General features: G+C 37.9%; 1 protein-coding gene across 3 annotated transcripts in view; it reads left to right on the top strand.

Annotated features, from left to right (window-relative positions):
- Positions 1–27,810, top strand: part of BBS9 (Bardet-Biedl syndrome 9) — a 332,853-nt gene that overhangs the window by 145,411 nt on the left and 159,632 nt on the right. For 2 of the 3 annotated variants that reach the window (XM_070425210.1, XM_070425212.1), the window contains exons 13-18: positions 3,064–3,166; positions 4,902–5,006; positions 6,913–6,927; positions 15,879–16,019; positions 20,284–20,379; positions 26,431–26,603. In XM_070425210.1, coding sequence (XP_070281311.1) covers positions 3,064–3,166; positions 4,902–5,006; positions 6,913–6,927; positions 15,879–16,019; positions 20,284–20,379; positions 26,431–26,603 — 633 coding nt within the window. The remainder of the gene's footprint in view (positions 1–3,063; positions 3,167–4,901; positions 5,007–6,912; positions 6,928–15,878; positions 16,020–20,283; positions 20,380–26,430; positions 26,604–27,810) is intronic. The other variant, XM_070425211.1, reaches the window with a different exon arrangement.

Here is a 27,810-nt window from a genome sequence, read left to right on the forward strand (position 1 = left end):
AACTGTGGTCCCCCCACTTACAATCAGAATGGCCCTGGGCGAATCATTTAGCCTCTCTGAGCCACAGTTTTCTTTTCTATAAAATGGCATATAGTAATAGTAGCTGTTTCACCATGTTGCAAATAATAAATGAGATAATGCACATAAATATTAGCATGGTTCTATGAATATAGAAAGCTGCTAATGGTTATCATTAATGTGATTAATTAAAAATGTATGTATAAGCTAGCATCATATTATTATTAATAGAAAGTATTAAAATGTGTTCCCTTTGTTCAGCAGACGAGCTATTTGAAAGAATGTTGTCTGTGGTGCATATCTGGTTTCTTCTCATAATTGCCGTCAGGGTTGGACTAGAGAGGCAGTAGGTTCACAATGGTCAGACGACACTGAGGAAGCTTTGTCCGTGGGTGCAGATTCCCCTCATGTATTCCCAGGGCTGACAGAGTAACAACTGAGGGCTCATTGTTCATTTGCTGTGTTTATTGTATTCATCTGCATCAATAGTTGTCTTTTAAAAATTTTACTGTGCAAGTCAAAATTTCATGTTTAACTTATTTTTAAGTTGTACAAATATCCACATTGTTTAAAATTAATTCAAGGTATTTACGGAATCTAAATATATATATAATGTTTGTGGGCCAGTTGTATATTGCTGTATATGGTTTCTCTATTATATGTATGTATGTATGTATGTATGTATATATAATTAAGGAATAGGTGATACATGCCTTTTATTTAAGAGAAACTTCAGAACTACTTTCCTTAAAAATAAGTAAGCCCTTTCATTATGCCAGTTAATAATGAAATATATCTGTCTCATATACTAGTGCCTAGTAACTAGACTACACTGCCCCATAGCAAAGGTGCGAGGTAGAGAATGCTCCTCAGCTCTGGTGATACTAGGTGTCACGTGAAGAGCAATCCCCAGGTCTACTGTGGAAGTCTGTCTTACCACACCAGCATGTGCACTCCTTAGGAGAGATTATTCAAAGAGACGGGGCCGTTTAGGAGATAGATCGAAAGAGAGAGCATGCCCAATGGAAGCCAGATCCTTAAGCTTTTTCCTTGACAGCGTGAAAATGATGCCCCTTCTCATTGGCCAGGAAAGGTCACCAGGCTCATGGTTTCTATGCTGCTCCATCCCCAGCGAGTTCCCGACACACTGCTACCCGAGTTCTTAGCTATTGATTCGAATCTGAGTGGGAAGGTTTCCGGCATCATCAAGCGAGAGCACCAGTTTGGAAATCCAGCCAGCTCAGAGATGCAGCGGTGAATGCAGCCATTCTTTGACATTTTCTAGAATTAGTTATGTCGGATATTTTTTGGTTTAAGCCATAGAAGAAAATATAGTGCTCTGATATGTATCTAAGCTATGCATATATAATTAAGGAATAGGTGATACAAGTCTTTTACTTAAGAGAAATTTCAAGACTACTTTCCTTAAGGAAAAGTAAGGAAATCTTTTTTATTAAATATATATATTTTTAATGTTTTCAGAGAGGAAGGGAGAGGGAGAGAAAGCTAGAAATATCAATGACGAGAGAGAATCATTGATTGGCTGCCTTCTTCACATCTCACCCTGGGGATCGAGCCTGAAACCTGGGCACGTGCCCTGACTGAGAATCGAACTGTGACCACCTGGTTCATAGGTCGATGCTCAACCACTGAGCTACACTGGCTGGGCAAAGTAAGGAAATCTTTAGAGAATAATTGACTTGTGTAAAATGTAATACACTGATACTGGTTAAGATAAATAATTCATGATGCCACATCTATATGAAAAGAAGAATGAACACATATAATATTTCATGATGTAATTATTTATCAGCCACTGATGGCAGATATCTTCCTTTGCTTTTGATAGAACATTTCTAAGTTAAAAATTTAAATTAAAAAATTAATTTAAATGAAAAAATTTTTAAATCATAGTTGACATACAATATATTAGTTTTAGGTGTACAGCACAGTGATTGGGTATTTATATAACTTACGAAGTAATCGCCTGGATAATGGGAGAACATTTTTAATAGCTTTATTGAGATGTAATTTAGATACTATACAGTTTACTCATTAAAAGTACATAATTCAGTGATTTTTAGCATATTTGCAGAGTTGTTGAACTATCACCATAATTTAATTTGAGAACATTTTCATTCCCCTTAAAAATGGCCCCATTCCTATTGGCTGTCACTTCCTGTTCCCTTCTCTCCTACTCCCCCCTCACTCCCCTGCTCCATCCCTCAGCAACAGCAAGTCTATATCTGTCCTTATAGATTTGCCTATTCTGGACATTTCATATAAATGAAATAATACAATATGTGTTTCTTTGTGTCTAGCTCCTTTTACTTAGCATACTACTCTTAAGGTTTTTCCATGTTGTAGCACGTGTCAGCACTTCATTTCTTTTTATTACCAATTAGTATTTCATTGTATGGATATACGGTATTTTGTTTATCCAGTCATCAGTTGATGGACACTTGGGTTGTTTCTACTTTTGGCTATTATGAATAATGCTGGTTTGAACCTTTGTGTACAAGTTTTTGCATGAACATATGTTTTCATTTCTCTTGGCATGAAATTGTGAGATTGTATGGTAAATTTATGTTTAATTTTTAAAGAAACTGTTAGACTTTGTGTGTGGCTGTACTTTTTTACATTCCCATCAGAATATATAAGGGTTCTAGTTTCTCCACCTTCTTTCTAACACCTATTTCTATCTGACCTCTTGATTATAGTATTCTAGTAGCTGTGTAGTAGTATCTCATTGTGGTTTTAATTTGTATTTTGTAGCAGTTAAAGATATTGAGCATTTTTTCATGTGCTTTTTAGCCTTTCTTATGTCTTCTTTGGAGAAAAGTCTGTTTAACTTCAGGGTCCATTCTCTAACTGAGTAGGACACTTCATTCTACCACTTACGTTACATGTTACGTTTTGTAGCTTCTCATTTTTTTTTCCAGATGATGTTTCCTAATTATTTGTACTGATTTTTAAGTAGTTGTGATATGTTATTAATTTGGATAGAATATAATTTGTAGTTACTAACAATTTCTATTTCCTTAGGTCACACTGCAGAATCGAGTGGCATTGCAAAAAGCCAAATTATCAGTCTACGTGCAGCCACCTTTGGTATTGTCACGTGACCAATTCACTTTTGAATTGACCGGTGAGTGTTTGGTTTTGGCTTAAAGTCTATCATAGTTTGAGGTTGTCTTTTTTTAAAATTAAATTTTTTTTATTAGTGTGTTCCTTTCGTGGATGTATTTCTTGTCTGAATTGTGAGACTGGTATCTTCCTGAAATTAATGCTTGTGTTGTTTGGCTTATGGTGTTTTCCCTCTAAGCATCAGGCATGGACATTCAATGAATGGTTGTTGAGTCTGAAGTAATTACAGATTTCCAAGGGCTTTCCTTAACTAGGTGGACCTGTAATTGTACTTAAACACTGTAATTTGGAAGGCTTTCTTTATTAGTGTTTCTCTAGTGAGCTATTTATTGAATCAGTAATGTTTGAAGAAAGAATATTGACTTTGGAGTCTGGCCGGAATTTGAATTCTGGCCCTGACTCTCACTCTATGTGTAACCTTGGGCAAACTACATTAGTAATTACTTGGAGCCTCCGTTTTTTTAGTCTGCAGAAAGGGATAATGATGTCTTTCTTGTAGGGCTGTCTTGAGGATTTAATGAAAAAATGAATCTATGTAAGGTATCTGCAATAATGCCTATAATAGGGCCATTCTTGGCATAGAATCTCTTATCCCCTCCCACTTACATGTAAGTTGTCACTGATTCTGTTAAAGTGATTTCTGAATTATCTTTCTTTGTTTACTGTCACAGTTCAGCTGGGGAGCCTATGTCTTATTCAGGAAGTCAAGGACATCTCTCTCTCTCTTTTGCTTTTGTATAACCAACTCTTACCTGAATGCCTGACAGATAGTGGGAACTCAATAAATTACTCATTGAATGAGTGAAGGAATGGTTGAATGGCTGAAGTAGCCTTGGACATGATACCTAACAATTGGTTTCTCATTTTATTTTCTAATTTTTACTTAAAAAATATTTTTATTGATTTCAGAGAAGAAGGGAGAGGTAGAAACATCATTGATGAGAAAGAATCATTGAATCATTGGTCGGCTGCCTCTTGCATGCCCCCCGCTGGGGTTCGAGCCCACAGCCTGGGCATGTGCCCGGACCAGGAATCGAACCTGTGACCTTCTGGTTCATATGTTGATGCTCAACCCCTGAGCTACACCGGCTGGGCTGTTTTCTAAATTTTTACAATAATTTCAATTTATCTTTTTAAAATACATTCTGAACAATTTATTTTTCCAGTTACAAACCCGTTAGGGCTTTCTAACCCAGGTTGGAGATCAAATGCCTGATTACAGAAGGCTGTGCGCAATCTGCTGTCTCTATTGTTGTAGTTCCATCACATCCAGTCCCCTCCTTGGATTTCCCCTGCAGTCTTGTCCTGACCATGAGAAAGTGCTGTTCCCCACTCCCACAGGCTCTTGCCCTTGTGTACCCTTGTCTCTGTCCATGCTGCCTGTTCACCTGAGTACAGAGAAGCAGTCGGGTAGAGTGTTCGGCCCCCTTGCTCTAAAGTCAGTTTCCAGCTGTGTCTTAGCTATGACCTTGGGCAAGCCTCTTACTCTCTAGCCAGTTCCCTCTTGCACACCCCCCCTCCACCCCCCCACCCCACACAAACAACAATAACAAAAAAGAAAGGAATGGGGACAATAATACCACCCACCTTATAGGATCATTGTGAGGATTAAATGAGTTAATCCATGTGAAGTGCTTAGGACAGTAGCTGGCATACAATATAGGCCTAATTTGAATGGTTGTTAATAATCACTGTCCATAATTGTGTAACTTCCATTACTTTCACATTGCTTATAGCACCAGAGATGACTAGAACAGTGGCCTTTTCTGTTTTTCTGAAAGGAAGTTATGCACCACCTGAATTGGAAGGAAATGCTGTTGTTTCTTATGCCAGACCAACAGGTAAACAAGATTAATGAGTGAAATGTTTAAGTGGTAAGATGGGAAAACACGTTGTAAAATATTATTAAATGAAAAAAGATTCTTTTCTAGTGTTAAATAAAATTGTATGTCCAAGTTACATTAATGTGTTATGAATAATTAGTGATAAGTCAATTTAGTGGATTTCTATACATAATGTTTGATTCTATTTTTTTCAGTTAATAGCAAATATGATATACTTTTACTCTCACTAGAAGAATGGTATATAGTCATACTTTATCATTTGAACTAAAGAGAAAAACCTAATCTGAATAAATGAAAGACTATTAGGGTTACTCTAACATTAGATTAATGTTCAGAGTTTTAGATATTGTTTTAGTGAGTAATTACCCTTTAGTCGGTTTAAGAGCAGACCTAGTATAATTTGATCTGTATTTAAAAACAACAACCTCTTTTTAGGTTAAAAAGGTTATTTTTAATAAAATGATGGTTGCCAAAGGTTGGGGAAGGTGTGTAAAATGGGAAGATGTTGGTCAAAGGATTCATACTTCTAGAATGAGTAAGTTCTTGTGGGGGAGGGGGGTGTCTAATGTATAGTGTGATGACTATAATATACAATACTGTATGATATGCTTGAAAGTTGCTAAGAGAGTAGATCTCAAATGTTATCACCACAAAAAAATGATAATTATATGAGGAGAAGGAGATATTAACTAACTTTATAGTGGTAATCTTTTTGCAATATATAGGTGTATCAACTCATCACATTGTATACCTTAAACTTACATATGTCAATAATAGCTCAATAAAGTTGGAAAAAAAGGGGAAAAGGTTTAGTCCAGTTGAGATTCAATTATTATAAGTTTCAACTTAATTGAGTCAATCAATTTTATATATTTTTCCTGTATAGTTAATTTTTTATAGTAACAGTTTGACAGTTGATCGGTAGAAGAAGAGAATTCATCATTGCTTTTTGTCATTTAACCAAACATGATTAAATGTAATGTAACTGATAATAAGGTATTTCAGCAGTGTTACATTTTAAAATTATTTCTATACGGTTTTTTTTTTAGTTTTTTTTCCTTCTACTGATGCCCACTTTGCTTATTTTAGTAATGTTTTTTAATAATTATTGTAGTTTTTATTTTGCCTAAGGGAATTTTCGGGCTCATGTATTGATAATTTTATGCTCTGAGTTGATTTTATAACTTTAGTACATTTTCAAAGTGGAGAAAATGCTTAAAAATATATTATAAAGTTGTAAAATAAGTCTGTGAGCTGCTTGTTGCATGTATCAGTTTTAGCTATTATACTTTTCTATAGTCAGAATTTGAAAAAACTATAAATTATTGCTAAACAAAAGAGCATAGCATTAATTGGTTGAAAATATATTAGAAATTAAAGTAAAAAAAAGTAGATAGAAGTAAAAAAATAGCAAGAATAGCAACTCACCCAAAGACATTACAGCATAGTGGTATCTACTGGCTGAAATTTATAATGTAAGCAAGACTAACTGGAAATATGATTATGATTCTGTATTTGGTCTTTCATGCAACTGTTTTCCCAACAATGCATTTAATGCTCTTGATGCCATTTACGTACTGAGTTTGGTTTGCTGTTTGGCTAGATCATATATCTTTATCTCTTCTTGCCACTTTTGCACTGAAATAGCACACTCTCATGGACTTCTGAGAATGGAAGTGCAGATATATTGTTAGATTTCATTTATTCATGTTTTACTCGTCAATTGTGGATTAACCTTAACTCATTTTTATTGGAGAGCAGTTTAAATCATCAGTGAGAATCTTGAAAAATTTAATTTATATTTTTAAGCAGATATGTATTAAATTTGTGTTGTAATTTTACCATAGGTAATTTGTTGCATTCTTTCTCCCCTAACCCTTTCTGCATTGCCTCTGATGAATAGATCGAAGTCCCGAAGGTAGGTAAGAAAAATAATTTAGAACTAAATGAATTTCTGAACTGAAATGTGGTCAATGAATTGAGTTGGTATTATAACATGAATTAACTGTTTTTATAAACTATTGTTTTAAATTAAATTTAGAGAGGTGACATTGGTTAATATAATCATACAGGCTTCAGGTGTGGGTTTCTATGTTATAGGACCTGCATATTGCACTGTGCCCACTACCCAATGTCAGATCTCCTATCACCATATATGTGGACCCCGTTCACCCTCGACCTCCTTCCTCTGGCAACCACCACACTGCTGTTTGTGTCCACGAGTTTTAGTTTTAAATTCCACATATGAGTGAAATCATATGGTTCTTAGCCTTTTCTGACGAATTTATTTCACTTAGCATAATAGTCTCAAGGTCCATTGGTGTTGTTGCAAACGGCAGTATTTCATTCTATGGACTGCTGTTTTAACTATAGAAACCTCTTTAACGATGATTCATTTCCTTGATCTGACTATGGAGAGTATACTACATGTTTCCTCTCATAGAGACTTGCCATTTAGCAGAGTCATGAGAAAGAATGAAGCTCCATATCTCTTTAAAAAAATCAGGTGTCATTGACAAGTGATTTCTGTGACTGGTGATTTACCTGTATGCTCTGTTATCTTATTTTACTAAAATGAAGAAATACTAAGGACACAAGGTGTTTGCCACGGAGTTCTAAATTGTCTGTTTTCTCTGTGCCCCAACAGACCCACCTCTGTCTCTGGTCAGCATGCCATGCGTGCTCATTCTGTGGGCCTATTCTTTGTCTTGTTTAGAATTTATGGGGGAGTGCCATCCCGGGTCTGACCCCTTGAACTTGTCGGGGTCAGTATGAATTGTTAACCCATTTTGTATTCCTCCAAACCTTTGTTTATGAGTCTACTGTGAAACTGACCATAATGTGAATTTCATTAAGTTTGTTCCTTTGAGTCCCCTAGTGGATTTTGAGCTCTCTGAGAGACAGGTTCGAGCACTCATCTTTGAATTATACGATATTAGGGTAAATGACAGGCACTACAAAAGAATCTTCTGCCCTAGCTGATTTGGCTTAGTGGATAGAGTGCCAGCTTGTGGACTGAAGGGTCCTGAGTTCGATTCCAGTTAAGGGCACATGCCCGGGTTGTGGGCTCGATCCCCAGTAAGAGGTGTGCAGGAGGCAGCCGATCAATGATTCTCTCTCATCATTAATGTTTCTATCTCTCTATCACTCTCTCCTTTCCCCTCTGAAATAAGTAAATAAATATATATTAAAAAATAATTAAAAAATATATATATAAAAGAAAGAATCTTCTGCTTTGATTATTTTCCTCATAGACATAGACTTTATTTGGTTTATCTTCCTATTAGCTATTTAAAATAAATATTAGATAACAATGTTAATTCATTAATAATAAATACATAAAATACTTTAAAATAATGGCAATATTTGCTCATAAAGTTTTGGTGATGCCAACTACCTTAGTTGCATAGTATTTGGAAGGTGAAAATGCACTTATTTGAGAAATATTTTAACAGAAGTATGTGATTAGCTTAATAACATAAAGTAAACTAGTCAAATTAGAATTTGGGTTATTAAAAAAACTATTATTAATAAATAATATTTATATTTTACTTTGCAAGATTGCACATAGCTGATAAAATTTGCACTAACTTTTGTGAAATACCATATTCATATTATTTAAATGATTTGTTTCAGGTTAAAAAAATCAGTTAAGGTTATCATTGAAAGTAATTTATTCCCTCTTACTGTAAATTCAGTCCCAACCATTAGGGGGAAAAATCACAATATATGGAAATTTGAGTATTTCAGTACAAAGCAAAAGCTGGTTGTAATAATCTCATGATATATTTTAAAATTATAATTAAGCTTTGGGGAGTCGAGTTGAAACACCCAGCTTCAGCTAGCAGGCAAGAAAATAAAGGTTGCCACTGAGCTCTCACTTTGCACACAAGGCTTCAGATTTCAAAGACGGTCCATTTCATTGACCTGATCTGTTCAGGCTGCAGTGCAGATAAGCAGTCTTGCTTTTACTCATGGCAAAGAGGGAAGCAAACGAGGTTTTATGTTGTCCCATAAGAGTTAGTCTCCATGATTTCTGCGTTAAAGTTACATGACATGGGAGGTGTAACAGGACTGCAGTTGGAGCACAGTACGTAGCCAGACATAACAGGAAGGGATCAAGGAAGTTCTGGCTACCAGACACTGCTACTGCTTGGGGCGCCTTGTTTTCAGTATGAAATGACTCTAGCAGGCCGCTGGAAGGAGTGCTACAGGCGCTGTGTGGAAGTGTAATGCATATGCATAGTTATTCTACTTTGATATATATGCCCCCCCCTTCTCTTTTTAAAGCGCATTTTGGCTTCCCTCTTGACAGTGATACTGGCTCTTGGGTGTGCCAGGTGTAGTCAGAATTCTCTTCCTGGAAAAATTGTTTCATCAGGAGTGGTTTTGATGTGACTTTTCTTTCTCAGTGTTAAATAATTTTGTGATTAATAGTACCAAGTAGTTGCAACTGCCCGTTTCCTCTAGCAGGCTAGCGAGGGAAGTGTTTGAAGGGGAGGCAATTATACTTGGTAAAGGCTGCAGCACAAAGTCAGTCTGATGAATGAGTAGGCCAATATTTGAATATTATAAATGACCACATTTTTTTTCTCTCAGCTTAAAATTGAGTTGAATAAGCCTGTTTGCCAACAACACAGAGAAAATATCACTGATGGTAGGCAAAGTTAGGACCAATTAGGCTCTTTCAACTGAGCTGAAAGCTAGTTGAAAGTCTTTGAATACATGTAATTCTTTCCTTCCTTATTACAGATGCACACATGTGCACACGCACACGTATCTCCATGTGGTTCTTATGTACAATGGTAGCCTGAAGAATAATTGTAGCCAAATTTACATTTCAAGATTCTTAAGAAAATGTAAATCTCAATGGAAATGTGTCTCTGATAAACATCACAACTAAATACTGGAGATTGTATTTTGAAATGCTTGGTTTTTAATTTGATGAGAAATAATATAAAATACTGGCATTGTGATTTTTAAAAAAAGATACGGTTTCTTTTTTTTTTTTTTTTTTATTTTTCGCTAAAAGTATTACAAAGTGTATTACATAAGTGTCCTTTTTTCCCCCCCGCCCTTGACAGACCCCTGCCCTCCCTTACCCCCCAGTGTCTTATGTCCATTAGTTATGGTTATATGGATGCATACCAGTCCTTCGGTTGATCTCTTAATCCCCTCCCTCCTCCCCCCCAACCCTCCCTGGCCTTCCCACTGCAGTTTGACAATCAGTTTGAGGCAGCTCTGCCTCTGTATCTATTATTGTTCAAAAGTTTGTAATGGTCTTTATTATCCATGAATGAGTGAGATCATGTGGTATTTTTCCTTCATTGACTGGCTTATTTCACTTAGCATAATGCTCTCCAGTTCCATCCATGCTGTTGCAAATGGTAAGAATTCCTTCTTTTTTACAGCAGCATAGTATTCCATCGTGTAGATGTACCACAGCTTTCTAATCCATTCATCTACTGATGGGCACTTAGGCTGTTTCCAGATCTTAGCTATGGTGAATTGTGCTGCTATGAACATCGGGGTGCATAAGGATACGGTTTCTTTAAACTGGTTTCTGAAGGATTGAATATTTTCTTTCTTTTTTTTTTTTAATTAAATTTTATTGTTCAGATTACATTTGTTCCTCTCCCCCCCCCCCCATAACTCCCCTCCTTCCAGTTCCCCGCCCCACCCTCCGCCCTCACTCTCCACCCACTGTCCTCATCCATAGGTGCACGATTTTTGTCCAGTCTCTTCCCGAATCTCCCATTCCCCTTTCCCCCCCAAGAATAGTCAGTCTATTCCCTTTCTATGTCCCTGATTCATTATAATCACCAGTTCATTCTGTACATCAGATTATTTATTCACTTGATTCTTAGATTCACTTGTTGATAGATGCATGTTTGTTGTTCACAATTTGTATCTTTACCTTTTTCTTCTTCCTCTTCTTAAAGGATACCTTTCAGTCTTTCGTGTAATACTGGTTTAGTGGTGATGAACTCCTTTAGCTTTTCCTTATCTGTGAAGCTCTTTATCTGACCTTCAATTCTGAATGATAGCTTTGCTGGATAAAGTAATCTTGGTTGTAGGTTCTTGGTATTCAGCACTTTGAATATTTCTTGCCATTCCCTTCTGGCCTGCAAAGTTTCTGTTGAGAAATCAGCTGACAGTCATATGGGTATTCCCTTGTAGGTAATTGAGTCTCTTTCTCTTGCTGCTTTTAAGATTCTCTCTTTGTCTTTTGCTCTTGGCATTTTAATGATGATGTGTCTTGGTGTGGTCCTCTTTGGATTCCTTTTGTTTGGGGTTCTCTGCGCTTCTTGGACCTGTAAGTCCATTTCTTTCTCCAGGTGGGGGAAGTTTTCTGCCATTATTTCTTGAAATAGGTTTTCAATATCTTGCTGTCTCTCATCTTCTGGCACCCCAATAATTCTGATATTAGTCCACTTGAAGCTGTCCCAGAGGCTCCTTACACTATCTTCACACTTTCGGATTCTTTTTTCATTTTGCTTTTCCAGTTGGGTGTTTTTTGTCGAATCTTTGGTTTGATTCTTGTGCTCCTCTGGTCTGCTATTGGGTATAATATTCTTTATTTCAGTCCGTGTATGCTTACTTTCTAATTTCTTTATCCTAGCATCGAGGGTCTCATTAGTTTTCGTGAGGCTCTGCTCAAGTTTATAGCAAGCCCTCAAAATTGCGATTTTTAGCTCCATATCCTCCATTTCTGTCATTTTTTTTGTCTCCGCATCTTTTATGCTTTCTTGGTGCACCCCCTTGTGGTCTTTGTACGCAGTCTTGTTCTAGCCAAGCCTTAATTGTTGTAGTTAACACTAGAGGGATTTGACCACCAGGCCGACTGGCTGTAGGAATCAGCTGTGTGGAAAACGTCTGTCCTCTGGGGAGGCGCTAATCCAGCCTTTGCCTGAGGCGATCGGCAAATGGCTCTGAGCAGGGCTTGGCGGGGCGGGATCAACAGGGCGGGGGGGAGGGAGCAGCTATGGCTGCTCTCAGTCCGTCCCCAGGGGCTCTGCCTCTCTGTCCCAGCAACCGCTGCAAACCTCGGAGGGACCGTAGCCAGACAGTCCTGCTTCTCCCATTTGAGTCTGGGTCCCTAGAGACTCGCCCGGATCTGTAGCACAGAGTCTGAGACTCACTCCTGATTGAAAACGACAACCGCGCCCTCAGCCACCAGCCCGCTTTGCGCGCGCACCACCGCACCACCGTACCTTTAAATTTTCCACACTGCGCCTCCTCTGAGCCTCGTAATGCTGTTGTTTTTCCTTCTAGTTGAAGAGTCTCTCCTCAGCCAGCCTTCCTGTGGTTCTGGTTGATGTCCGTTCCGTCTTTTAGTTGTATTTTTGAAGTGGTTGTTTACGGCGGCAGTCTCCGGTGTTTACCTATGCCGCCATCTTCGATTCTCTCTGAATATTTTCTTTTTAAATATATCTTTATTGATTTCAGAGAGGAAGGGAGAGGAAGAGAAAGATAGAAACATCCATGATGAGAGAGAATCATTGATTGGCTGCCTTCTGTACACCCCACACTGGGGATCGAACCTGCAACCCAGGCATGTGCCCTGACAAGGAATGGAACCGTCACTACTGAGCCATGCTAGGCGGGCAGATTTTATATTTCCCCCCGAAATGGTAAACTTTTCAAGTTGCCATCATTTCATAATCAAATTTTTAAGTATCATTTTCCAAAATAATGTTTTCCAAATGTCCTATGAAACAGGTTTACAGTTCCTAGAGAAAAAGGGAATTCTGGAGGGTTCTACAAATCTTAGCAATTGTAGACGGTTGCCCAAATGTGCGATACTGTGTAAGGACCCTGTATAGAGTTTGCAGGATATTCAAGGCCACACTGAGGGTGGGAATCCTAATCAGGAGTGTTCAAAGCTAAGTTACTATACGCAGGTGCCAGAAGCAAGGACACAGCTATCTTACTGCTTGTATGCTGCGCAAGCATGCCCTTCTATAACCCAAGGTAGTGAGGTCACTATTTGGCAAGAAGCCTCTTTTGTCTAAGTTAGTATTAAAGTATGTTACTGACCAGCAGGCAGGGGGGCTGGGAGGCAGCTGCTTAGTGAGGCTGTAGCTCTAAAGATGGCTCCCGTATAGCTCCTATGTTGGAGGCTACTGCGACGTTGTAGGAAAGATGTATTGTTACCTAGCCGGTGTATGGCGACTGTATGGGACTTTACTTTGAAGGACTGCTTTGTCTAAAAGCTCCTGTCGGAGCTTGGGCTACAGGAAAGACTCTTATATACCCACAACTTCTCATGGCTTCTCTGTTGAATACCCGGAGTCCAAGCAGGTCCAGTCCCTGGCAGAGGGGCTTGGACCCAACATACTGTCATTAACTAACCTCACTGGACTGTGAATTGAGTTATAATGTATTTCCCTTGTTGGGTTTATTAGTGCTTATAAGCATTTGTTCCAGTTTCTGAAAACATATATACACCACCAGTTTCTTTAGCTCTGGGTTCTTAGAGATTTAGTACCAATATTCAAATATAGGCTCATTAGCATAAGGCTAGTGTTGTTGATCATGATTAAATTTTTTACCACAAATTCAATCAGTACCTGGTCCAGTGAAACGGAGCCACGGTCTTAGCAGTATAGTTTTAGAAGCACATTTACAGCCAGATTTTGTTTGAACAATTAGCTCAGACTTTGGTTCCAAGTACATAGAAGATCGCTTATTTTTGTGCATAAAGAGTTATCCGAAGGTGAAGCATTTCCCCCCACTATTCATTAAAAATGAAGGAAATGAAGATAGGTTTCAGGTTTTGAGGCTTTAATTTACCTATTGTAGAGGAAATATATTAGTAGGTACAGTTCCATAATTTGGAGATATGTGGAATATATGAAATTGGAAAAACTAATGCGTCCTAATATTTTGTGTGTGGTGACATTCATAGTTGTGCTTTGAGCAGTAGCTTAGATCATGCTACCATAATATTTTGAGTTGAAACATTTTACCATTGCCCTGGCTGGTGTGCTAAGTGGTTAGAGTCTTGGCCTGCACACCGAGGGATGCGGGTTCAATTCCTGGTCAAGGGCATGTACCTGGGTTGCAGGTTTGATCCTAGGCCCCAGTTGGAGTGCATGCGGGCGGCAATCAACCCATGTGTCTCTTTCACATGAAAGTCTCTCTCTCTCTCTCTCTCTCTCTCTCTCTCTCTCTCTCTCTCCTTTTCTTTTTTCTTTCCTCCCTCCCTCCCTCCCTCCTTCCCTTCTGCTCTTTCTAAAAAGCAATGAAAAAATATCCTCGGGTGAGGATTAAATTTTTTTTTTTGCCATTGCAAAGTACAAATAAACATGCCTTTAAATTTCACAGAATGTCAGGATATATGTAATACCCTGGGACCTTTCTGAAGAACCACAGTTATACTTTGCATCTAGGATTCCAGAAGTGAATTAAACATCTGTTGGTTATGAGCAAAAATGAGCTACGTAAAATTTGATGGATAATAGATTATGTTGGAGAATGACAAATATGCTCCCCGTGCTCTGAAAAAGCCTTTAATTGACCTCGTATATCAACATGTTTCCATTGCTGATGATCTCTGGCTATCCCACTGAACAAGTAATACTGAAAAGTATAGTCCCAGCTTGGATGTAGAGTAAGCCACTCAACCCCAACTGGCTTAAACAAAATATGTTGCTAATTTGGAATCATGTCCCCAAACTCCAACTGCTCTTACTTTACTATTTCTAAGTTGCTCACTGACTCCACTGTAAGGCAGTAAAGGGATGAATGTGCGGCCCCATCAAGTAAAGTACAGCAGGTCCCGAGATACAGGCTTCTGTATATTACCCCATCAAGTACAGAACCCTAGAATAAAAGGAGAGAAAATGAAAGTTGTAGAATTGCTTTTCTGGATTTATAAGTAGAGAGCCCACTTTGCTTTGGTTTCAGTATCGTTCTCTTTAAAAATATTGAAAGGAATTGACTTTTAAAAACTTTTAATCCTGACATAAAAGTCTTCATTGTTATGTATTGTTCAGTTACCTATTTAAATATGCCTGTGTACATAAAAAACAAAATTTGACAATTGAATGACTATGGAAGCCTTTAAAAATGTCACTTAACTGGTATGTAAAGTTAAATGGATTGAGAAAAATTGAATAATATGAAGGTAATATTCTTAATATTACTGTATAAAATGTCATGAACTTCAGTAGATCTTAAGTAGAACAAATTCTGCTTTCATGTTGTAATTTATTGCATATTGTTAATTGTAATTTGAATTTTCAGTAAGTAAAAAAGCCTAAAGGTTAAAAAATTTGTGTGTGGGGGTAGAGAAATTATGAAATATAGTCATATAAAGTCTTTCTGATGTAAATTTGATATTCATTGCTCATCTTAGCTGAGAGTCTTAAATTAGGGCTAGAACTTTGAAGGTCTTAGTTTAAAGATAGTTCAGTAATTGGCTATAACTCTATATATAGTGTTGAAGTGTTTCTTGATTTTAAAAATATGGTATTACTATTAAAGGCAGACCTCATGCCTGTGTTTTTTCTAAGATTTTATTTCTGCCTTTCACTTTTAAAAAATCTGCAATACTAGTACTCGTTATCTTTTCAGTTTTTAAATTATGGTTGACATTCGATATTGATTTCAGGTGTACAGCATAGTGATTAGACATTTATATAACTTACAGTGATCCCTGATATTGCCTTCTGCTTTTTGACAATAATATAAACGTGTGAATTATGATAATAATGTGCAGCTCAGTTATGCTAGACAAAATGGGCAGGCAGCAGACTTTTAAACTGGGATACGTTGCTGCTCAGACTGTTAGTAGTACAGATTTTTTGTGTATCAAATTATTTGACACATTGGTGACTCTGCATTTCTCCCTTTTTATTTCAGGCATTCCTCGGGTTACTCAATGTAAATTCAGACTTCCCCTGAAATTAATCTGTTTACCAGGCCAACCTTCAAAAATTGCAAGCCACAAACTAACGATTGATACCAACAAACCTCCAGTCAGCCTTCTCAGTCTCTTTCCAGGTAGGCCTTACATGCCTGTAATATATCAGAAATGTTAAGAATTTAGAATGGAATCCTTCACCAGCAGGTAATGATGGGGTAATTATCAGATAATTGTTAAGTCAGAATATGAAAATGCCTCCAGGATTTTTTCCTTGCTTGTTCAAAGGCGAGTAGCTTATATCAACAAGGTAATGAGGTGTACCTTTTAAGTTTGATTAAAATTAGAATAATCGTTATTTTGTTTTAGTATCCAGAGACGAGAACATCAAATGTTTCTCTTTAGACTGTGGAATTTTTTGGCTCGGAATGTAAATATTTATTATTCACTTTCATTGTAGGTTTCTGGATAGGTACCTTTTTAAAGTACAGTCTTATGCCCCTGAAAAGTAATCGCCTAAGTAGGTGCTCTTTGTGGTTCTGCTGCCTGCAGCAGCTGGAGGCGAATGTTCGAATGTTCGTTCTCTGGCCCTGATTGCTTAGAAGGGGCTCCGTATATAAAGCTTCAGCATCACAGTGAACATTTGGGGTTATCTGTGAAGGTATGACCTTCTCCGGTGTCAGTTTTCCTCTGAGTAACTTAGAAAAAAGAGAGGCATCGATTGGATGAAGCATCTGCAGTAACCAGGTTTCTAATGTAGCCCTCTAGTCACTTTCTTGGTGATGGGGTGGAATTAAAAAAAAACAAATCTGGGAATTAAATCAACCCTCTTAAATCCCTCATTAAAAAATCGTCACCATTGACTCAGATGCATCCTCACCCTTGCATTAGTGGGTAGGATTTAGAATACAAAGAGTATTTCCCACAAGCTTTAGCGATTTATGGTAAGTCAACTTTTGTGTTATTAACTACTTAAAGTGCTTACAATTTATTTTTCATGAATTTGAAGTGTTTAAAAAGCGTTGTTTATGTATAACGAAAAGCCTTCAAAATGGAATGCTTTTTATTACAATTGACCTATTCTTTAGTTTGGCTTGAGTTTGGGTATACCAGATATATATATATAGTTAGCAGTTAGTTTTGTACCTTTTGGTTTTTCCCTTCCCTTTCCTTCCTTCTTAGTCATTTTTGTATAACAAATTTGAATTATAAAGAAGGCAGAAAGAGTCACTACCTTCACAACATCTTATACAAATGTATTAATTCCTTGGGTCTCCTATACTATCCTGGAAATTTAGTAGGAAATTATATGCTGCACACCAAACTTATTGGTGCCTTAGAAAAGTGGGTAAGACCTTGGCTTCTGAGTGGTTGACATTTACTGTGGATGGATAAAACCCACAAAGGCTGAAAAAAATGCAGGCTTTCGATCAGAGAGGTAATCTCTGGAAGCCTAGGAAAGCTTAGGGACGTGTTTCTCCTGATTTGGGGCTCAATTGTTTTGATATCGTTGGTATCTTAGACTCGTCAACACGCATTTGCTTCTTACTTACTTTAGAAATAGGATTCAATGACAGATTAAAAAAAATTTCCTTCAAGATCCAATGTATGTGATACAGCCGGTTCTTTTTGGGAGATCCCGGATCTGTGTTCATATTGAACATGCTGGAATCTTATCATTGTTCAACATAAGCACTCTTGGTACTTTTTCACTCTCCCATTTTTCACTCTTGGTATATAAGACTTTTATGTATTGATGTCAAGTACTGTTGGATCAACCTGTCCTTGAGTTCCAGATTTCAGTGATGCTGTCTTTTCAGCCTTTGTTTCTCCTGGCGCTGTATTTTGGGTGGTTTCTGTTGCTGTACATTCGAGTCACTTTCTTCTGCAGAGTGTGATGTGTGCCCACTCAGCGTGCTTCACCTCAGACAGTGTAGCTGTCATCTCTCAAGAGTGATATGGGTCTCTTCTTCTTCTTCTTAAAACCATCTTCCATGTCTGTAATAGAACATACAGAACAACATAATAATGTTTAAATGCCCTTGTCTATGAGTCTGTCATCCATGTCATTTCTGAGTTAGTTCTGACTGATTTGCTCCCTCTTATGGATTGTAATTTCTTCCGTCTTTGCATGTCCTGTAGTTTTTGTTTGAAGAACAGAACTTCTGAATTTTATCTAGCTGTGTGTTGAGTACTTTAGTTTTCCTCTAAAACTTCTTGAGCTTTTTTTTTTTTTTTTCTGAGACACTGTTAAGTTACTTGAAAAAGTTTGATCCTTTCAGGTGGTGGTAGGCAGGATGGGAGCAACATTTTATTCGAGGGCAAACTTCACCCACTTCTGAGGGCGAACTCTTCCATGTGTTCTGCACGATGCCTGGGGAATTAGGCTGGTTCGTATCCTGGCCAGTGAGAACAGGGCTGGTTCCTGGCTCTGGGTGGGATCACAGATTCCATGTTCCCTGTAATTCTTTCTGTGGTCTTCCCTCAGCCTCACGTAGTTTCCTTACAGGTGTGGACTGATTGGCATTGGGATATGTACTCCAGGGGCACTTTGCAGATCTCTGCAGACCTCCCTCTGTCGCGCTCTCTTCTCTGACACCCTGCCTGTGAACTTGTGCAACTTTGACCTTTCCAGACTCCCAATTCTATCTCCCTTCTTGGGGAGAATGCTTTGTTGCACCTCGGTTCCCCAACCTGTCTTGAGGCCTACAGATCTTTCTCAAGGCAGTAAACTGGGGCAATCATAGGGCTCACTCTGTTTGTTTCTTGTTTGGAAGGGGTCATTGTTCAATTCTTGATTTCCAGTGTATTAACAAAAAGTATTTTAGCCCGGCAGGTGTTGCTCAGTGGTTGAGAGTTGACCTATGAACCAGGAGGTCATGGTTTCATTCCCGATCAGGGCACATGTCCAGGTTTCAGGCTTGATCCCCAGTGTGGGGTCTCCAGGAGGCAGCCGATCAATGGTTCTCTCTCATCATTGATGTTTCTATCTCTCTCTCCCTCTCCCTTCCTCTCTGAAATCAATAAAAATATATTTTAAAAAAGTATTTCATATTTTCTGTCCCATTTTTTTTAGTTGTTTTCGATGGAAGGGTAACTGTGGCTCCAGTTTCTCCATCTTGGCCTGAAGTGAAAGTCTCCAACATTATAATTTTTGTTTGTTTGAGTCGGAATTCAAATGTGGTTTACATTTTGCAATTTTTTAATATGCATTTTTGGTATCTCCTTTTCTATAGGTTTTTACCCCTTCATCTCCCTTTTAATTATTTGTTGAAGAGTACATATTATTTTTCCTATGTGTTTCTCACACTCTGAATTTCACCCATTACATCCCTGGGACGTTGTTTAATATTTATTTTCTCTGTCCACTTTGTTGCCTATAAATTGCAGTTGCAGCTAGAGCTAGTAGTTAAGCTTTATTATTTTGGCCACATTGCTTAATGAATGGTGGTTTATGCTTTCAGCAGGGGGACAAGATATCTGCTTGTCTCTTTTTGTTTGTGATGGTCTCAGCCATTGATATTCAGTGCTGAGATCCATTCATTCATTGGAAGTTGAAAGTAGTTATATTCTATTTCTTTCAAGCTTCCTTCAGTTTTTGGCTGAAATAGTTCTATTTGCAGAACCTGTCCTTATGTACTTACTGTGGGTTATGTGGTGCACAAGTAGGACCACCAGCATAAATGCGTGGTTCCCTGTGTTTATTACTGATTTTTAAAAGAATGACTTGCCTGGCCGGTGTGGCTCAGTGGTTGAGTATCGACCCATGAACCAGGAGGTCAGGGCACATGCCTGGGTTGTGGGCTTGACCCCCAGTGTGGGGTGTGCAGGAGGTAGCCGATCAATGATTCTCTCTCATCATTAATATTTCTATCTCTCCCTCTCCCTTCCTCTCTGAAATCAATTAAAAAAAGGGAGGGGGTTGATTCTCTAATCCTCCAAGACTGATAATTTGGCTTTTTTTTTTTTTGTATCAACATAAACACTTTAATTATATTTGATGTATTTCACTCCATTGCAGCTATTATTTTTTGGTACTTAAATATTTTCACCTCTGGCCAGTGATAGTCTCTTTAAATTGGCTCTTACATCCTTTTCACACAACTCTGCTAGTTACTGGTCATTTCCTTGCTTCTGTTCTAGGTTCACCTGTGCATGTCCTACCTTAGACCTAGAATGAACCAGTAGGAGAAAGGAAATGAGATGATTTCAGAGAGTTCTTATGAGGCAGAAATTTTAGCAACTGGAAGCTAACATGAGGATCAGTTAATCTAATTCATGCATGGGCTTTAAACATGACTAGTGACATAAAACATGCTTGTCATCAGCTAAGTTTCCTGTTTCGAATATTGTCTTACCTCATGGTTAAGTAAAGTGATTCCCCCGCCCCCTTTGTTTTTGCAGGCTTTGCCAATCAGTCCGAAGATGAACAGGTGAATGTAATGGGTTTTCGATTCTTAGGTGGTTCCCAAGTTACTCTTCTTGCTTCCAAAACCTCTCGTAAGTAAACCATGGAATTACGGCTTTTGAAATTTTCTATTAAGTGCACTACATCATCACCAAGGGTTTCTGCAAAGGGTGGTGTTCAGCTAAATATTGAAAACTAAGAGCCATAGTATTAAGTATATAGGACATAAAAGTTATAAAGCTAGGTCCTATTTTATTAGAGATTTATCTTTGTTTGGAGATGAGGATAGTTTGAGGGAAAAATTTAAAGGATTGAAAAATGTTTATGAGATAGGTATATGCTGAACTAGATTTTAGGGACTATTAGAAACTGGAATTAATTTTTATGTGTGCATATATTCTTATGTCCTTTTTAAAAAAAATCCTGACCCCAACATATGTTTTTATTCATTTATTTTTTAGAGGGAGAGGAGAAGAGAGAGTGAGAGAGAAACATTGATCGGTGTTTCCCATACATGCCACAACCAGGGGTTGAACCTACAACTTAGGCATGTGCCCTGATCAGGAATCAAACTGGGAACCTTTTGGTGCACAGGATGATGCTCCCACCAACTGAGCCACCTGGCCAGGGTGACACTTTTTTTTAAAAAATATATTTTATTAATTTTTTACAGAGAGGAAGGGAGAGAGATAGAGAGTTAGAAACATCAATCAGCTGCCTCCTGCACATCTCCTACTGGGGATGTGCATGCAACCCAGGTACATGCCCTTGACCAGAATCGAGCCTGGGACCTTTCAGTCCACAGGCTGACGCTCTATCCACTGAGCCAAACCGGTTTCGGCGACACTGTTTTGTTTTCATTAGCTTTAATCTTCACTTGGATGCTGGAATAATTTTTGTACATTTCTTTTGTTAAACTATTCTCTTTAGTTAAACTAAAAAGTTGTTGCCAACATGTCCTTGGGAAATTGTACAAATATGTTTGACCTCAGTTTATGATGCTGTATGATGAGTTGGTAATTGAGATCATTTTAAAAAGGCAAGAAGTTATTCCATGTGAAAAATGGGGATATTTATGTCCTAATGCATTATGTTTATTATTTTTTCGATAAAGTGACTTTTAGAGCATTGCTGTAGGGCATGATTACTTTACCATTCTGTAAATATCACCAAATATTCAGCTGTATGGCTGATCCAGTCACATATATCTGAATAGATGGCAGTGCTATAGTGCAGGCTGACAGGCTGAGTCATGGGATAGGACAAGGCCTTTTAAATAAGGAACCACATGAACTGTGTCAACTGAAACCTGAAGAGTAGCCATTACAATTCCCTGGTGGTTTTTTTACTTCAGTGTCTCACAGAATTCTACCTAGGAAATGCCCTTGGTGATGAAGGGAGATAGATATGAAGAAAGTATAGTTTTCTGGGGTTGAGGTAGATGTTGGTGCTCCCTACTGCTCTATCAGAATACCCATCCCCAAGAAAGGAAGGAGGTGATTTGTACCCAGTGTGTGTTTGGCATTTTTCTTTTTTGTGATTCTGAATCCAGGATGTAGTTTCTCTTCTGAATATCACAAAGACAACTCACTTCATCAATAATGTCTCTAGCCCAGCTGGTGTGGTTCAGTGGTTGAGCTTCAACTTATGAACCAGAAGGTTATGGTTCAATTCCCAGTCAGAGCACATGCCCATGTTGCAGGCTCAATCCCCAGTGGAGGGTGTGCAGGAGGCAACTGATCAATGATTGTCACCATTGATGTTTCTATCTCTCTCTCCTTCTCCTTTTCTCTCTGAAATCAATAAAAAAAATATATTTAAAAAATAATGTTTCCATAGCTTATCTTTATAGTTCATGAGTAGCAAATTTCACAGAGCTTTAAAAATATTGATAAAACTCAATTTACTAGATATAATTCTATCTGAGCTCAAATCGGTGCAGTCTAAGCTACAGCTTAATCCAAGGATAAATGTAGAGGATCCAGTGTTGCAAGTGTTTAGAAAGAACTGGACAACCAAACTCAGTAGTAATTCAGAAGTGAGATGTAGCTGGAAGGAGTGTGGGTTTTATTTTGTTTTTAAATTTGCAATAGTAGAACATGTTTGAATAGTAATGGAAATGATCGAGTTAAGTGGGAGAGGCTGATGATCAGGAAAGAGAAAGGAATCACAAAGCAATGAAATCTTCGAGAAGGAGAGAGGCGGTGGGATACAGGGCCTGGGTGGCGGGCATTGGGGGTGTCCAGGGGGATTGAAGGACAAGCTTTTGTAATTTTACTGTGACAGGAGGGATTGGATGTAAGTCACACCTTTCGGAGAGTGGCTTGTGAAGATGGAGAGAACAATGGAGACAGGGATTTCAGGGAATTGAGATGTCGCAGTTGTGTATTATTGAAAGAGCCTGTTTGATGTTAGCACAATGAATCAGAAAAAGAAACACATCCAGACACAGTTTTTGAAATCTTGGAGCACTAAGGATTAGGAGCATATCCTCAAAGATTAAAAAGGAAAAAGCAAGCTACTCAAAGAACATGAATTAAGAAGATTGTCTTGGATGCTAGAACACAATGGAAGAATTTTTTGCAAGATTTGAGGGAAATAATTTTCAACTTAGATTTCTGTTCCCAACTAAACTGGTCATTAACAGTGAATGCTGAGTAAATGCATATTTTCAGTGTCACAAGCAGGGTTAAGCAATTGCAAATAGCAAATTTATGTAGCCTCGAGTAGGCCTTTGGGAAAAGAAAAGATAAATAATACAATGAAAGATTATCCTGAAAGATTTTAACATGCTAGAATGAGGGATTGAATTGAATAAGATCAAGTTTAAAAGTCCTTTGCTTCTCTCTTGATTATTTTGCTTTCAGGTATAATGAAAACATTGTAGTCATGTATGTGAATAAGGGTTGGGCCTTGAGAAAAATTTTCTTTTTGCATCTGCCAAAAGAAAGCATCTGTAATCTTTTAAAAACTTATTTATTTATCGAAATTAAATTTATTGGGGTAACATTGGTTAATACATTACAGGGGTGGGCAAAATTAAGTTTATGGAAGTATATGGAAAATAATACAATAATAAATATTAAAAAAGAATAAACTCACGACTGTAAACCTATTTTCATTAATATGTCATCTGTGTATTGCATTGTGGGCCCACCCCACAAAGTGTAGTCTCTTCCTGTCACTATTCTTTTGTCCCCTTTACCCTCATCACTCTCCCCTACTCCCCCTTTCCCCTGGTAACCACCTTACTTTTTTGTCTATGCCTGTGAGTTTGTTTTGTTTTGTTGGTTGCTTTCTGTTTTATATTCCACAGCATATGTAATCTTGAAACATATTAACCAAAATATCTTCAGAGGAAAGCATGTGAGAGGCTTGCTCTTGCCTCTGTTCATTTTGCGTTCAGCAGACATGTTAGATATAAACACTGTGGTGGCTCTGGTGGCGCTCCTGGACTAATGGGAGAGACAGGTGGAGAACCAATACTCGAGCTTGGTGCTGGCAGAAGCCCACTTCAGGTGCAATTGCAGCCCAAAGGAGTGAGGTTCCACAAGAGATTTTGTTTGTGAAAGATCTTGAAGGATGAGTAGGAGATTATTGGGCGGAGGGCACTCCACAAAGAGGAAAAGGATCCTCCGATGCGGTATAGAGCATGGGGTTTTAGAAATCAGGGAATTTTCTTCCGTCTGGGAATTTTATATAGTAGCGGCTTTGTGATTTAGAGATAAGTGTAATGACCAAATCCAAAGTCACCGGAAACCCACCCCATGCCACTGTGTGCACTTTAATGTGTGCAATGAGTCATCGATATATTACTGTTTTATATTTATCTTAGTACTTCTTAGCTATATTATCAAGGGACAATGGCCAAATTATATAAATCCAGCTTGGAAGAAGCCTTTTGAAAACTAAATTTAGAGAAATTATCTACAGTTTCCACTTATATCGAAGAGGTTGTATATTTAGAATATTATACTAATATCTACTGAAATTGTTTATATTATTTTCTCAAACTTCTTGGTTCCAAAAGCCTTCATCTGCCTTTCCATCTCGCATTTAAAAATTTCCAAATAGTATAAATTATACTGATGCTTTGTTTATGACATGAATACAAACATTATTTATATTGATGAACTTCAGATGTTCTGACATGCATAGACACTGACGTGATGCATTTTTGTGCCCTGCTTAGTTAAATCCATTATTTTCTCCATTTGTAGTAGAGTGGAATGGCAATTGACTGCACTCCAGTCATCTAAATTTATTTCATTTGGAAGCTGGGATGATTATTTCCACTGAGCTGCTATTACAAGATGCAAAGGAAAAAGGATAAAAAAAATAAATTGAATGTTCATTTTGGCAGCTATTTTAATTACTAGTATTGTAAGGGTGTATTTTAAAATACAACTTTCTTCTTTCATGTTATATTATAAATAGATTATTATTCCTCCTTTCCATGAAATGCAGACTCTGGAAAGTTTCCAGTGCAATGTTAACTATTTTAAAACATAAAAACTGAGAAAATGCTTAATCATCAAAATAATGCTGTATAAACCTTTGACTCATTAATTCTTGTTGATTTTTGATAATCTGAAAAAAATCCACTTAGAAATAATTGTGTTTATATTTCTAAATCCCAAGTATAATTTTTTATTATAAAAATTAGTTTTTCTTTTTCCCCCTCATGTATTGATGAAAATATGAAAATAATTAAAGCCCAAAATATCACAGAAAATATTATATCTATTTAAATGTTTATTATTTTTACAATTCTATTATTGGTGACATTCATGCATTATACTTAGTCATAGTAGTGTACTGTCTTAGTCCAGTTGGGCTGCTATAACAAAATACCAGAAACTGGGTGGCTTTTATACAATAGAAATTTGCTTCTCACAGTTCTGGAGGCTGGGAAATCCAAGATCATGGCTCTGGTACAGCTGGTGCCAGGTGAGAGCCTGCTTCAGGTTCATAGGTGTCTGTCTGTCTGCTATGTCCTCATATAGCAAAGGGGCAAGAGAGTTCTCTGGGGTCTCTTTTATAAGGGCTCGCATCTCTTTCACGAGAGCTTCATTTCATGACTTAATCATCCCCCAAAAGCCCTACCTCCAAATACCATCACATTGGGCATTAGGGTTTAACATATGCATTTTGGGGGGATGTAAACATTCCGTCTATTTCAAGTAGATGTGGGGTATCTAGAAATTTATTTATATTTGAATTTTTCATTGATTTTCTTTAGATTTTTTACTTGTTTTACTCCACACTTTTTATATCAGATAGTTTTACATTTTTGACATATATATATATATTTTTAAACCCTCATCAGGAGGTATGTTTTTATTGATTTTTAGAGAGGGTGGAAATGGGAAAGACAGAGAGAGAGAGAGAGAGAGAGAGAGAGAGAGAGAGAGAAACATTAATGTGAGAGAAAAACATCAATCAGTTGCCTTCGGAAAGAGTCCTGATTGAGGATTGAACCTGTAACCTAAATATGTGCCCTGACCAGGACTGAACCCTCAACCTTTTGGTGTACAGGATGATCTGCCAGCCAATTGAGCTACCCAACCAGGGTTTGACCAATATTTTTCAACATCTAATTGTGATTGATAGAAATTTTATAATTCAAAGATAAATTGCATTTTTATAGGTTCAGTAAACCCTTGATTTTGTGGATCTCAATTTAACAGACTTTGGATTCTAGTCCATATGTCATATGTGAAAATTAACACCCTGCTAATTTAAAAACGTTTTTAACCAAGATTTACTTATATTTAAATTAACAGGTTATTTTTTTGTTATTAATTCACTGTTATTTTTAATGAATTTCAGCAAATAGGCCATATGTTGGAAAGAACACTAGTAATTTCATTGACATAAATGGATACTACTACATATCTACAAGTAGAGCCCACATATTTAAATCCAAGAGCACTGCTTGTAAACAATGTTAAGTGGCTGATGCAGAAAACCTCAATAATGCACTACAAATATTTTATCAAGCCAGTAGAAATTGTCTCTATATTCCATCAAAGAAATCTTTGTCCTTTTTGTTTTGGTATTCATTATCAGAGTTAGTAACGATTCATGTATTTTCAGCTAGTAATAAGCATTTCTATTAATTATTTCTTTTCCTCTCCTAGAACGATATCGCATTCAGAGTGAACAATTTGAAGATCTTTGGCTCATAACAAATGAGCTTATTATCCGCCTCCAAGAATATTTTGAAAAGCAGGGAAGCAAAGATTTCGCATGTTCTTTTTCTGGATCCATGCCCCTTCAAGAATATTTTGCATTGATCGATCATCATTTTGAGGTGTGTATGATTAGAACAAATATTATTTATAATTTTTCAACACATTAAAGAAAGAGATGCTGCAGAGGTAAGAATTGTACGATACACACTATTCGGCCAGATGCTCCAACCTGTTCTTCTTTTATGGACGGTAGTTTTTGTGAATCTGGTTTGTGATCAGTTGCAGACAATTAAGAGTGGCTGCCTGGAGCTAAGCATGTGGTCTTGCCTCAGAACAGAGCTGATTTAATTCTTCCACATGAGGACTTAACCTTTGACCCCAATAACCCGGTGTTGAAACAATTGGAGCTTCTTGGCAGCCATTAGGCTAACTAACACTAGCAGGCCATAAATGAGGTGTGATTGTAAAGCAAAGTGATTTTTCCTTTTCTTTCTTAACAAGCACACCACAACTTCTGCATCTGAATGAGGGTAACCGCATAAAATATTCACCAGTATCTGGCACCATGGACGCTTAGTAAAATGCTAAATGACTAAATGTCTAAATAAATGAGATCTGACAGTAACTTTGTTGCCTGAATATTTAATTGTTTTAAAAGTCCCATGTGTTAAAAAAATTCACCAGGCTCCACTTATTTATTGGTCTATAGATAGACTTTGTAGGCAATTACAAAGGGGAATTGCAAAAGAATTTTGAACATCATTCAAGGAAGCTAGAGTGAGTACTTTTTGAGGACTCAATAGGATTTTGTATTTCTGTTTATAAGCTACTAGAGGCCCAGTGCACAAAATTTTTGTGCAGGTATGGTCCTAGGCCTGGCTTGCGTTCAGGGCCATTTTCCCTGGCTGCTCACAGCCGGCCCTGCCCCCCCCCCCCCTCCCCCCCCCCGCCACCCACCCCCAGTTCCCCCATTCGCCATCGGATGATTGGTGCCAGCCGGGGGAAGGGACCGAGAGGTCAGCTGTTCCTGCCCACTCGCCAGCCCTGCCCCTGCCACAGGTTGCCTTCTGTGTGTGGGGTGACCGGTGGGGCGGGGCCTTGGCTTGGTGCTGTCCGTGTCCCCCGCCACCCACCCCTGGTTCCCCGTTCACCATCAGGCAATCGGAGCCTGCCGGCGGGGGAAAGGGACCGAGAGGCGTCAGTGCGCCTCATAGTGACTGGTCCAGAAGTCGTTCTGGTTGTTCTGCCGTTAGGGTCAATTTGCATATTACCCTTTTATTATATAGGATGGTGTGTGTGTGTGTGTGTGTGTGTGTGTGTGTGTGT

The sequence above is a fragment of the Myotis yumanensis genome, unplaced genomic scaffold (assembly GCF_028538775.1).
Source record: "Myotis yumanensis isolate MYYU_CA2020_CCGP unplaced genomic scaffold, mMyoYum1.0.hap1 SCAF_9, whole genome shotgun sequence".
In the NCBI taxonomy this organism is placed as follows: Eukaryota; Metazoa; Chordata; class Mammalia; order Chiroptera; family Vespertilionidae; genus Myotis; species Myotis yumanensis.